Here is a 14,128-nt window from a genome sequence, read left to right on the forward strand (position 1 = left end):
AGCGCTAAGGACCAGGGGAATCAGGAGAGGCCAGAGATGCATTGGGGTGGAGGTGAAGAGGGAGGTGTTCCAGGGACCCCCGAGGAATGGCAAAGAGTGCTGCCCCTGGAGCCAGGGAATGTGAATGAAACGAATGAAGCTGGGGAGGGAGGGTGATGAAATTAGTTTGAAAATGTAGTTTGGAGCCAAACGAGGATGAACTTTGAATGAGAAACAGTTTATTGGCACCAGAAGAGGGGTACAAGGCCCTGGGCTGGATGTGGATGGGAATCCTGACATGATGAAAAGTCATCTTTGCCTTCCTGGAGCTCTCAGGCCAACAGGGGAGAGAGGAGCGAATGACAAGCGTCCTGGGAATGGACAGTCTGGGGGATGTCAGCAGCAGTGGAAAGGAGATGAGTTCAATTAGGAGGGAAGCAGAAAATTGGGAAAGAAGTTTTACAACCAGTATCTCTGATAAAGTCCTCATCTCTAAAATATACAGGGAACTGAGCCAAATTTATAGGAATACAAGTCATTCCCCAATTGAGAAATGGTCAAAGGATATGAACAGGCAGTTTTCTGAGGAATAAATTAAAGATATCTATAGGCATATGAAAAAATGATCTAAATCACTATTGATTAGAGAAATGCAAATCAAAACAACTCTTAGATATCACGTTTCTCCTGTCAGATTGGCTAACATAACAAAACAGGAAACTGATAAATTCTGGAGAGGATTTTGTTACATTGTTGGTGGAGTGGTGAACTGATCCAGCCATTCTGGAGAGCAATTTGGGTGCCCAAAGGGCTTAAAAATATGCATACCTTTTGATCCAGCAATACCAGTTTTAGGGCTGTATCCCAAAGAGATCACACGAGTGGGAAAAGGACCTGTATATACAAAAATATTTATTGTGGTGGCAAAGAATTGGAAATCGAGGGCATGCCCATCATTTGGGGAATGGCCAAACAAGTATATGAATGTAATGGAATACTATTGTGCTTTAAGAAATGAGGAGCAGACAGACTTCGTAATAACCCGGAAAGACTTACATGATCTGTTGTCGAGTGAGGGGAGCAGAACCAGGAGAACATTATACACACAGTATCCGTGATGACTAACTTTGATAGACTTGACTCTTCTCAGTAATCCAAGGTTCTAAGACAGCTCCAAAAGACTCATGATGGAAACAGAGAAAGAATTATGGAGTCTGAATATAGATTGAGGCAAACTATCTGCTCTCTTTTTTTTCTTCTTTTCTGGTTTTGTTTCTTCTTTCTCATGGTTCATTCCTTTGGTCATAATTCTTCTTTACAACTTGACTATTGTGTAAGTAAGTTTAACGTGAAGGTATATGTAGAAAATATATTGGATTACATGCTGTCTTGGGGGGAGGGAGGAAGAGAAGCAGGAGGAGAAAATTTGGAATTCAAAAACTTGTGCAACCGAGTGTTATAAACTAAAAATAAAAAATCAATTTAAAAAATTTACCTCATGTTTATATGTCAACTTAACATTTCCCGAGGGCTTTACACTCGATCTAATTAGATCCTCACAGCAACCACCCATGAAGTAGGTGCTATTATTATCCCCATGTTATAGATGAGAAGACTGAGCTGTTTTTGGCTCAGAAGTTGGCTGTGTGACCCTAGACGTGTTACCTCACCTGTCAGTGCCTAGGTGACTCTCAAAGACTATAAGGAGCAGAAAAGGTGACAACCTGCATTGGTAGAGAGAATTTCCTTTCCTGGGAGTTCCCTATATGAATGAAATCCCAGATCCGTCCCAGCTTTAATTTTTGTTAATACTTACTGGCACACATGCTCTTTCCTCTTGTAGATTTTAAGTTCCCTGAAGGTAGGGACTGTTTCCTTTTTGAATCCTTGGCATCCCTCACAGGCACGTAGTAAGCCCTTAAAAAAGTTTGGCAAATTGAATTGAGACTTGGTGTAGCATTTGAAGAGAGAGGTTGACAAACTGGAGAATGTCCCGAGGAGCAGGATCAAGATGCTAAGGGTTTTTTTTTTGTTTGTTTGTTTTCCCAAAATGGCACCTACTGGAGAAAGGACTTAGAGATGTTTAGCTGGAGAGAAGGAAGGACAGAGGGTAGACCCATTCATCATCTTCACATATTTTAAGGGTCATTTTCTGGAAAAGGGAGTGATCTTTGGACACTCCTGGAGGCAAAGACCAGTGAATGGGAGTAACCAGGAGACAAGTGTCACTCCATTATAAAGTGGGAGAACTTCCTACAGTTCAAGCTGTTCAGCGAAGGAAGCAGTGAGCCAAAATGAGCATTCCTTCATTAAGTGGCAGATGAATTCAGTGGCCTCCAAAATCCCCTAGGGTTCTAAGGTTCTATGCAACTACTCTTTCCTAAAGTCATTTGGGGATGGAGGTGGGTGGGAGCTTGTTTTTGGTCTGAAGTGACAGTTTCATTGGGATGAGGAACTTCCAGTGTGGAAACTCCCTCCTCAGCTAGTCCTCTCTAATTTCTATTCTGAGAGAGTAGCCTGGGGCATTGAGAGCTTAAGGCCCAGGGTCAGCTAGTGTGACTCAGAGACAAGACTCAAACCCAGGTCTTCTTGGTTCTGAGGCCAGCTCTCTACTACACTACTGTTGCTTTGTCATTATCATCATCATCTTCTTCTTCATCATAATTCTTACCTTTACTATTATAATTATAATATTTATTAATTATTATAATTAATCCAGTAGAATGTAAACTCTCAGTTGGGTAGTTGGCTGGTTGCTTTTGTGGTCTTGGGGCTTACCAAGTGTTTGTTGAACCAGACCAGAGCCTGGCCTCGAGAACATGGCTTTTGTTGTCCGTGCTATATTTGGAGTGTATTTGGACTACACCTTTGGTAAATAACCTAAAAGAAAATGTGGCATAATGGAAAGAGCGTTGGATGTGGAACTAGATGAGCAGGGCTTAGAGTTCTGTTCTGCCATTAATTATGGTGAAACAATGTTGGCTCCAGAGTCAGAGGCTGTGAGTTCGAATCTCATTGGTGTGACTGTAGCTAAACTGGTAAAGTGAGAAGGTTAAAGAAGATGGTTTCTGAGGGGTCTTCCAGCTTTGCAGAATGAGGCAGTAGGATGAGATCATCTCTAGAAGGTCCCTTTAGCCAGCCTTAAGGAGGAGGAAACTTTAGACCAAAGAGGGGAAGTCACTGCCTAAGGCATACATATATGGGAGCTGGTGATTTCTACCCTCAGTGTAAAGCCTCTGTTTGACTCCCAGCTCCACCACTGCCGACTGTGTGACCCTAGACAAGTCACTTCATCTCTGGGTCTCTGTTTTCCTCTTCTGTAATTCACACTTGTACCACCCGATTTTGTAGAGTTATTGTGAGGATCAAATCGAATTGTGTAAAGGATTTTGGAAACCTGGGGTGTGTGTGGGAGAACTCACTAATTATGGAAGAACCTTGGAGTGTTTAGAACCACTTTGAAGATTCCTTAAAGTAACTGGTGCTCAGGAAATGGCTATAACTGGCTGTATTAAGGAGACACCGAGCCTTTGTTCCAAGACAATTTGGCACATTGGTAAATAGCATGAAGGTCTATTTGTCTACACATGATATCTAGGAGACCAGCAGTAGGGTTTTCAAGCACTCCAACCCTTGGAGGTAGATACTATCATTCTTCCTACTTTTCTGGCGAGTGGACTGAGGCACAGAGAGGCTAAGTGATTTGCACAGGGTTCCACAGCTGGTGTCTGAGACCAGATTCAAACTCAAATTTCCCTGATTCCAAGTATAATACTCTAACCATGACAGACCCAGGCTAGCTGCCCAATGTCCGTTTGCAGGCTTTCCCCTTTAAAGCAAGAGTTCTTAACCATTTGGGGCATGTTTTGACCATTTAGTAAATCCTCTGGACCTCTCCACATAATCATGTCTCTAAACGTACAAAATAAAATGCGTAGGATTCCCAAGGAAACCAGTTATATGAGAATACAATTAAGGTTAGATTTAAAAAAATAAGTTCATGTACCCCAGATTAAGAATCCCTACTTTAAAAGTAACAGGTCCCTCTCAGCTCCAAGCATCTAGTCTTTCCTCTCCTCCTTGGCTTCACCTGTCCTTCCACTAAGTGAATAGGAAGGAGCTAAAAGCTGGGGGGCTCAGTGGAACCAAAACCAGGCAGAAACACCCACTTGGCATCTCTCCAAGGCGTTCGTTCTGTCTTCCCATGTCTATGGAGTAATGTCATTACTTTCCCTCCACTTTCTTTAATGTAAAAGGTTTTGCTAGGATTCCTCATCCTCATTTTTCCCCTTCTATCAGTAGAGGGCAGACTGGGAAAAAAGTCTCTGATAGGCAGAAATAAACAGCAATATTCTTGGCCCTCATTCAGCCTTGTAAAAGAGTTAAATGCCACCCTGAGGTAACAACTTAGTCCAAGTTTATGTCTGTGTGTTTCTGTCTATTTTGTTGTTGTTCAGTCGTGTCTGACTCTTTGTGACCCCATTCGGGGCTTTCTTGGAGAAGACAGTGGAGTGGTTTGCTATTTCCTTCTCCAGCTCATTTTACAGATGAGGAAACTGAGCCAAACAGGGTTAAGTGACTTGCCCAGGGTCACAGAGCTAATAAGTGTCTGAGACTGGATTTGAACTCAGAAAGATGAGTCTTCCTGACTTCAGGCCAGGTATTCTATCCACTGCCACCTACCCGCCCTATTGATCTATCCATCTATCTATCTGTTGTCTATCTGTCTGTCTATCTATCTATCCATCTGTCTATGTGTGTATATATATGTGTGTATATTCATATGTTAATATGTAAAAACCTTTGTAAGCAGATGCCTTTTATAGAATGTTTCTAAATTCCCCTCAATTTCAACTTTTCACATTAAAAATTTTATTGCTATTTTTTATTTTTATATAACCCTCATTTTCCAATACATCCTTCCCCCCTCCCTTGCTCGGAGAGCTTTACCTTGTAACTTAGAATAAGCAAGAAAGAGAGGAGGAAAAAAGCAGTTTGATGAAAATGACTAACCCATCACCTCAATCTGACAGCAATGTTCTGTATCCATAGCCCCCCACTTCTGCAAAGAGGAGGGAAAAGTATATTTTCTCATCCCTACTTTTGGACCAACCCAAGTTTGTTAAAGATGTGCCCAATTGTATGAAAGTAGATAAAATTGATTATAGCTTCATCTGCTCATGTAGCATCATTTTCTTTGATGAGTCAATGGATCCATGATTTCTGAGTGTGGGCTTGCTTAAACAGTGGGTTTATTGTCCCTATAGGCAGCATCACGTACTGTACTTGGAATCAAAAAGATCAGTGTTCAAACCTTGTTTTAGTCACTGACCAGCTGTGTGACCCAGGGCAAATCACTTAACCTCTCTGAGCCTCTATTTCCTTATCTGTAGAATCAGCAAGTTAGACTCTAAGGTCTCTTCCAGCTCTGAATCTATGAGCCCATTTTTAAAAACAATCTTTTTAAACAAATACAGATAACATTTCCATATACATTGTAGAACAGGAAAGGATTTGCACACGAAACTGAGTCTCTATAATGCACACTCTGCTTTTTTTTTTGTATATAATAAATTCCATATACAGCTTTCAAAGCCATTCTGCTTGTCTTCGATTCCTTCTGGACTTCTTTCTATTCCCTTCTCATTTTTTTCAGGGGGTAAGGGAACCTGTCCCAATTCCCCTTCTCTCTTCTACTTTGAATTAAATTAGATAAACACTTATTAAGTATTTACTACATACAAGGTACCGTGCTAAGGTATCTACGTACCTACGTCCACTGCTGTATTCCTTTTTTCACCTTCTTCTTCTCCTTGTTCCCCTCCCAAGCAATGTCACAAGGCACTTTTGGTGGAAAGAATGGAACTATCAGACCTGATTCCCACCAGGCAGGAACACCTTCCTCCAGCTCCAGTCCTTTGGAAGTGTTGCCCAAGGAGTCACATAGTCTAGAGAATTTGACACTCAACTCTCTGCTTCCTCTCTAAAATTTGCCCCACAAACTATACACCATCCTCAAACATCTGCTAACACTTAGCACAGTGCTTTGTACCTACTGGTTGCCTAGTTTAATTTACCACTTTGGAATTAATATCAGAACTGAGTTTGATGATTGAAAGACCATCAACAAGTCCCTTAATTTCTCTGAACCTCTGAAGCATGAGACTCTGAACTCCTGGAGAGCAGGGACTGAGTTTCTGGTGTGGTGTTTTTTTGTTTTTGTTTTTTGGTCTTTCTTTATATCCCCAGCATTTAGCACAATGCTTGGTATATAGTAAGTGCTTAATAAATGCTTGTTGACCTGACTCAGCATTCTCATCTGTAAGGTAAGGGGAGTTAGAAAAGATCATTTGTAAGGTCCCTTCCAATTTGAAATCCATGAATCAATTATCATAATCCCCTTGCATTATATAGTACAAAATAATAATAATAATAATAAACATAATTTTCCGGCCTTTCTTCCCCCACCCCCACTCCAGGCTTTACTAACAAAGGCTGGGTGAATACTCATTGGGAAAGGTTGCAGAGGAGACTCTTGGTTTGGTCTAGGTTGGACCAGATGAACTTTGAATTTCTTTTCAACCCTTTGATTCTTTGAGTCTGTGAATTATATCCAACTCCATTAATTTCTTTTGGCATAAAGTAAATTCCTATTTTGTTAATCATAAAATCCTCCACATACATTTGAAAATGTTACTATACGTATGAAAGACATTCTGCAGACAGTATGTTTGCTTATTTATGTCCCAAGTCATTTAACAAACTAGTGGCTGGAATTTCATTTTGGCTTTTAAGGATCCAATTAAAATAACAAAGTATGGTGCCCACACAAATTTAAAGACACTTAGGACCCACATGTTGGGAGCCATTGGCCTTGGCACTGGGGAAAGAACACAGAAGTTCTTCTCACAATGCAAAATGGTAGTTGATCACAAAGAAGGGCTAGGCCAAATGTAAGCTAAAATGGTGGCCTGAGGTTATTTAATCTGAGAAGCTTGAAGCAACTTCTGAAGTTAGATGAAGGATTACTTAAAAGATGATTCTTGTGATCTGTCCCTTATAATTCTATAATCAACATTCTCTTCCCCTTCATCTTCACACATTAAAACCATTTACTAAAACCTTCAAAAATTCATCTAGATTTCTGTCTTTTCCTGTGGTCCTTTCATGTGGTGACACATATATTTAATTTGAGTCTGATCAATGCCCACAGATGATTATCTTCTTTTGTTTGTCTTCCGTGTGTGCGCGCGCGCGCGTGTGTGTGTGTGTGTGTGTGTGTGTGTGCGCGTGTGTGTGTGTGCGTGTGTGTGTGCGTGTGTGTGTGTGTGTGTGTTTTGTGTGTGTGTTTTGTGTGTGTATTTTGTGTGTGTGTTTTGTGTGTGTGTTTTGTGTGTGTGTGTGTGTGTGTGTGTGTGTGTGTTAGGTTGGATATTTACAGACTAATCTCCAAATATCAGACTATTAGTTAACAGGAGATGAACAGTCATTGGGCGAAGGATCAGTTTAATGAAATTTGTTTAGCAAAGAGAGCATGTGATACCTGTCACAGTGCGCTGTTTTAGACCAGTTTGTAATTGCCTAGTGCCCAGCACATAGTAAGCACTTAATAGATACTTATTGATTGGTAGACTCAGTTGGCATTGGGGTTACAAGTATACCCTACTTTAAGAATATTCTCTGTGTAAAAAATCCGAATCTATAAAACAGGTTAACTACGTGGTTATTGTTCATAGTACTCATTTTTCAGTGGAACTTCTATCCTATAAAACTGCCCTTACTGTGTTTGACCTTGAGAAAATTCTATCACTTCCTCAACCACAGTTTCCTCCCCTGTAAATTAGGGGTCATAATTCTTGAATTACTTACCCTTACCCTACGAAGTCTGTTAGATCAGTCAATCAGTCAGCAAGCATCTACTAAGTACCTATTTACTGAGTACTTGTTTGGGCAGCTAGGTGGTACAGTGGTTAGAGTGCTGAGTGCAGACACCCATTAGCTGTGTGACTGTGGGCAAGTCACTTGACCCTGTTTGCTTCTGGTTCCTCATCTGTCAGATGAGCTGGAGAAGGAAATGACAAACCTCACCAGCGTCTTTGCCAACAAAACTCCAAATGGGGTCACAAAAGAGTCGGAAACGATTGAACAACCATGAATACCTGGGATGGTTTGGGGCTGCAAATATGAGGGATGAAATAATCCCTGATTTCAAGGGCTTTACAGTCGATCAGAGGCTAAAATGAACTGTTAACTGACAGTAAAGCTGTCTGTGGCTGGGAAGTGTTTCTTACGGAGCTGAAAGACTTGGAGTATCAGAAAGATGATTTTCACAGGTATATAGGAACGTAGCCCTGGAGCAGGAAGGACATTAGAGACCATTGAGGTCAATCCCCTCATTTCACACACAGAGAGGCCCACTGAGCTGCCTAGGCTGATGTAGCTAGTAAGTGACTGACATGAGATTTGAACCCAGAACTCTATGGCTCCAAGCCCAATGCTCCATCCACAACACTATGCTCTTAATTAACGGTAGCCAGGTGGAACAGTGGGTAGAGCACCGGGCTTGGAGTCAGGAAGAACTGAGTTCAAATCCTGCCTCTGACACTAACTAGCTGTGTGACCCTGGGCAAGTCACTTAGCCTCAGTTTCCTCAACTGTAAAATGGGGATAATGATGACCGCACCTACCTCATAGGGTTGTTGGGAGGGTCAAAGAAGATAATAATTGTAACGGTGCCTGGCACATAGTAAGTGCTATATGAATGTTAGCTATTATTATTATTATTAATGAGGTCCAAAAACAACAGCAGCAACAGAAAAACGAAAGCTTCCCCAGGTGCGTGTAATGTTTGGAACAAATGGGGTGTCTTGTTGGATTTACAGTCAAAAGCTCTGGAGGTCAAGACCTGATTCTGCCTTTGGCCGCTTTGGGGATCTTGGTCCAGGCACTGACCTCTCTGGGGCTCGTTCTGCTCCTCTAAAGCTGAGGGGTTTGGGCAGGGTGGCCGCTTTGGGGATCTTGGTCCAGGCACTGACCTCTCTGGGGCTCGTTCTGCTCCTCTAAAGCTGAGGGGTTTGGGCAGGGTGGCCGCTTTGGGGATCTTGGTCCAGGCACTGACCTCTCTGGGGCTCGTTCTGCTCCTCTAAAGCTGAGGGGTTTGGGCAGTGTGGCCGCTTTGGGGATCTTGGTCCAGGCACTGACCTCTCTGGGGCTCGTTCTGCTCCTCTAAAGCTGAGGGGTTTGGGCAGTGTGGCCGCTTTGGGCATCTTGGTCCAGGCACTGACCTCTCTGGGGCTCGTTCTGCTCCTCTAAAGCTGAGGGGTTTGGGCAGGGTGGCCGCTGGGGTCCCTTCCCGCTCTGAATCATAATGGGAGGAGCCTAATTTCATCTCGGCTAAGTTGCAAGAGAAGGCAGCTCATAGTTTGTTCGTTTTTTTTTAAGCACAATGAAATAATTAGTTGAGTTTACAAGGTTCCCATTTCCCCACAAATGCTGACAAAGCATCTTTTTGCTTTTATTTTTCAGAGAGCTGGATTGAAAGATGTCTCAACGAAAGTGAAAACAAGCGCTATTCCAGCCACACATCTTTGGGGAATGTTTCTAATGATGAAAGTAAGTACCCAGAATTCCTGGGCCCAATTTCATTTCACTTGGCAGAACCCAGCAGCCTGATCGAAGGTGGACATTCCTTCCAAATATTGTTGGGATGGGCTTCAGAACCCAGGGGAAATTTCATCTCTGCCTTCCTCTGATGTCCTGTTGTCTTATGGAGGGGCCATTGGGCAAGCTAGAAAACCTTCAAGGAAAGCTTCTAGATATCTAGATAACTAGAGGTCTGTTTCCTGAGGACCAGCCTACTCATCACTAGGTTGGCCAAAGGGAGATTGAATTTTTCAGCCACGGTAACACTCGAAGACACTTTAGTAAATCACAGAGGGGCTGTGACCTCACAGACAAACCCAAAAATCTTTGGCAAAAGAAACTATTCAAAGAGGCTGTTAGAACTCCTGCTGTCTTATTAGCTATACTAGAACACTGGCATCACACTTTCACTATAGAATGAAATTCTACACAAGGTGTAGCTGTTTTGGACCTAAGAGGACTTAGATGTTTGAGTACTTAAAGGTCTTAGCCAAAGGGTGCTCTCACTTCCAGAGTGGTACCATTGTCATGGTTTATAAGGGTGATATTTCAGAGCCACAGACAAGATAAAATGAAAATAATCAGTAGATGGAAGTCACTAGACTTCATCATTCATTAGACTAGGGGATTGGGAAAGGCTTCCTATAGTTGGGATTTTACCTAGGACTTGAAAAAAGCCAGGAAGGCCAGGAGGCAGAGATGAGGGGGAAGGCATTCCAGGCATGGGGCACAGCCAGGAGAAATACCCAGTGGTGGGAGATTAAGTGTCTTGTTTGATGAACAGCCAGGAGGTCAGTGTCATTGGGTGAAAGACTGCATTGGGGTGGAGGTGTGTAAGGTGTGAGAAAACTAGAAAGGTGGGAAGGGGCCAGCTTGGGAAGGGCTTTAAAAGCCAAACAGAGGGTTTTACATTTGATCCTAGAATTGAGAGGGAGCCTCTGGTGTTGATTGGATAGGGAAGTGACATAGTCAAACCTGCATTTTGGGAAGATTATTTTGATAGCTGAATGGAGAATGACCTAGAGCAGGGAGAGGCTTGAGACAGAGAGACCAGCCAGCAGGCTCCTGCAGTAGTCCAGGTGTGAGGTTACACCAGGGTGGTGGTCACGTCAAGAGGAGAGAAGGAAGAGTATGAGAGAGATGGAGGAGATGTTTGGGAACATAGAACCCTCCGGGCCTGGCAACTACTCGGTTTGGGAGGGGAGAGAAATTGAGGGATTGGGGATGAGCCTGAGGACCCGGGAGGATGTTGGCCCTTGGGATGGAAATAGGGAAGTTGGGGAGAGAGGAGGGTTTGGGGGAAAGGATAATGAGCTCAATTTTGGACACGCATTTAAGATGTCTCTGGAACCTCTAGTTTGAGATGTCCAGTAGGCAGTTGGAGATGGAAGCCTGGAAATCAGCAGAGAACTTGGGGCTGGTTAAGTAGCTCTGAGAATCATCGGTACCTGAGACGGTAACTGAATTCCTGGGAGCTGATGATACCACATGTGTCTGCTTAGCTCCAAGGCTGGCTGTCTCTTTACTGGGCTACCTCGCCTCTCTGATATGTCTAATGATGGCTGATTACAAAACTGGCAACAGAGGCATTCAAATGGGTACTTTTATTTTTTTTCCCAAGCGATAGAGAAATCTTTTAGTCTGTAACCCTGGGGAAAGGAAATACAAATAGCAAATTATAAAAGCTATTTATGATGGTACATAGAGGTGTTTAATAAATGCTTGTTGCCTTGACTTAAAGACAGAGAGATTCAGGAGAATAGCAGCCTAATGAGGCCTGTTGAATTTTCCTTTTTCCCTTGGTCCGTAAGGTAATTTCCGTTAGAAGAGAGGCAGCTAGACAGACGCAGCTGCACTGAACCTAGGGTCTCAGGATCTGAATTCAGATCTTGTGTCTGTCCATTAATGTCTGTGTTACCTTGGGCAAATCGCTTCTTTTTCATCTCAGTTCCCACATCTGTACGATGATATGTTAGACTAACTAGGTGGCCTCTGAGGTCCCTCCAACCCTGAATTATGAACCCGTGTGACATTTCCAGAATACCTTAATGTTTGCCAAAGTGTTTTCTGTAATTTGTCTCATTCAAGCCTCATGGTCTTGTGAAGGGAAGTATTACAAATATCATTATTTTCATTTTACAGATGACACCCCTGAGACTTAGATAAGCCATAGGACCATTTCACTTATGAAAAGACTGAGGCCCAGGGCCAAACAGATAGTTAGTGACAGAGTCAGGATTTGAACCCATGCCTCCCTGACTCCAGGTCCAACAGTCTAGCCCATTGTGCCACGTTGCTTCCTCATAGATGGGGGCACTGAAGATTACAGGACATAGAGAGGAAGTGGGTCTTGTTTTACAGTTGAGTAAACTGAGGGCTGGAAGAGAAAGGGACCTGCCCAAGGTCATGCAGGCAGTAAGTAGAAGAGCCAGGTTTCTATCCCAGGTCTTCTGAGTCCCATACGTGGGTTCTTGCAGCCCACCACGATGCCACTCCTAGGGGATTCCATTTTTGATGAGAGTCTTTAATAAACTGGTATGAGAAAAGTGGAACGCCAAATGAAGGGATTGTACTAGATGGTGTCGGAGATCCCTATGGGCTCTAGAGATGTGATCCCTCCCTGTCAGCTGGGTGGCACTGCAGTGGATAGAGCCCAGCACCTGGAGCCAGGTGGACCTGAGTTTAAATCCAGCCCCGGGTACTGACTAGCTGTGTGACCCTGGACAAGTCATTTACCGTCTGCTTGCTTCAGTTTCTTCATGGGAATAATGATAGCACCCACCTCCCAGGGTTATTGTGAGGGTCCAAAGAGATAATTGTTAGGCACTTAGCATGGTGCCTGGCACGCAGTAAGTACTGTGGAATTGTAGCTGCTATAATAGTACCGATGATAATATACTTATGTGATAACATAATAATAAACATAATTATTATTATTTTAAGTGAGGGGGTTGTACTAGGTGGCCTCTGAGGTCCCTCCCAGCTCCACCTCCATGATCCTATAAACACTAGGATAGGTAATGAAGGGGATCGACAGAATGGCCAGAGAGCGACAATTGTGGTAGAGTGGAAAGAATAGAGGATGAGGATTTAGGAGGCTCGAGTTCTGTACCAGCTGTGTCACCCAGGGCAAGTCTCTTAGCCTTGGTTTGCCTCAGTTTCCCCATCTGTAAAATGGGGATACCTTACAGGGTTGTGAGATAATGATTAAAAAGCACTTAGCACAGTACCTGGTACACTGTAAGTGCCGTGTAATGGTGTTTATTATTATTCCTGATTCAAATTTATATATTCAATCTACAAATACTCATCAAATGCTTAGTAGATGCTAGCTGCTGAGTTAAGTGCTGGGGATACAATGACAAAAGAGAACAGTCCTTGTCCTTAGGGGAGCTTACATTCTGTTTTTAATAAATTGTTTTTTTTTAAGTTCCAAACTTAATGAACACCAAAATAAAGTGGGCATTTCCATATATAAAGTAGAACCTAAAAAAAGGGTCATGTATAAAACCAGGAATCTCTATTGTGTACAGCCTACTTTTCCTTTTAAATTTATAATAACTTCAAGGTGTAGCTTTCAATGGTGTTCTCAGGAGCTCACCGTCTAACAGGGGAGTGCTCGGCACAAAGAGAAAGAGAGAAAAAGAGAGAGACAGAGACAGAGAGAACATATATAAGGTAACCTGAGGGGAGAGGGAGCGCTAGCCACTGGGAAGACCAGAAAAGACTAAAGGTGATGCTTAAGCTGTCCTGAAGGAAACCAGGAATTATGAGAGATGGAGAGATGAAGAAAAAAAGACATGCTGGGCCTGGGGGATAGCCAGTACAGAAGTATAGAGACTAGAGATGGGGAGATGTGTGGAGATCAGCATGAAGGCCAGTGTGGCTGGACTGCAAAGGTAGTTGGGGGCTGTTAATGTTAGAGGTCCAAGTGAATGCTTTCCCTATGATAGCCTTGGGGGGTAGTTCATCTGTTTTATCCCTATTTTACAAAAAAAGGAAACTGAGGCTTGCTAGTAAGAGACATAGCCAGGATTAGAAACTAGGTCTCTACTCACTTGACACCTAATCTTCTTTCCACTACCCCATGACTGACCCTTTAAATCCAGCTCTGTCACTAGCCCAGCTGCATAATCTTGGGCAATACTTTTCTGGTGTTGGTTTCCCTAACTGTTAAATGGGAATCAATTCTTAGAACCAGAAAAGACCTTAGAAATCATCTTGTTTAATTCCTTCAAATGGCAGATAAAGAAACTGAGGCTCAGGAGAAGGGGACGTGAGTTTCTGAAGGTCACAGAGCTAATAATGGAAGAGTCAAGGTCACCACCCAGGTCTCTCCATTCCCAGCTCATTTCTACGCCAGCTTGTCTCGAGCTAGAGAGTTAGACAAGTTTTGTGCTGTTGCTTTTCCCCATCTCTAAGATGTAGGCCACAATGGCAGACCATGCCTACATTCTCCTTTTCATGAATATTAATTATCAGGGTTTGGAACCTTTGGTGACAGATT

General features: G+C 42.9%; 1 protein-coding gene across 1 annotated transcript in view; it reads left to right on the plus strand.

Annotated features, from left to right (window-relative positions):
• Positions 1–2,798: 2,798 nt before the first annotated feature.
• RFX4 (regulatory factor X4) overlaps positions 2,799–14,128 on the plus strand; it is a 94,778-nt gene continuing 83,448 nt past the window's right edge. The window contains exons 1-2 of the mRNA XM_036760804.1: positions 2,799–2,850; positions 9,505–9,591. Of these exons, the coding sequence (XP_036616699.1) occupies positions 2,799–2,850; positions 9,505–9,591 (139 nt within the window). The remainder of the gene's footprint in view (positions 2,851–9,504; positions 9,592–14,128) is intronic.

This window comes from Trichosurus vulpecula, chromosome 5 (genome assembly GCF_011100635.1).
Source record: "Trichosurus vulpecula isolate mTriVul1 chromosome 5, mTriVul1.pri, whole genome shotgun sequence".
Classification (NCBI taxonomy): Eukaryota; Metazoa; Chordata; class Mammalia; order Diprotodontia; family Phalangeridae; genus Trichosurus; species Trichosurus vulpecula.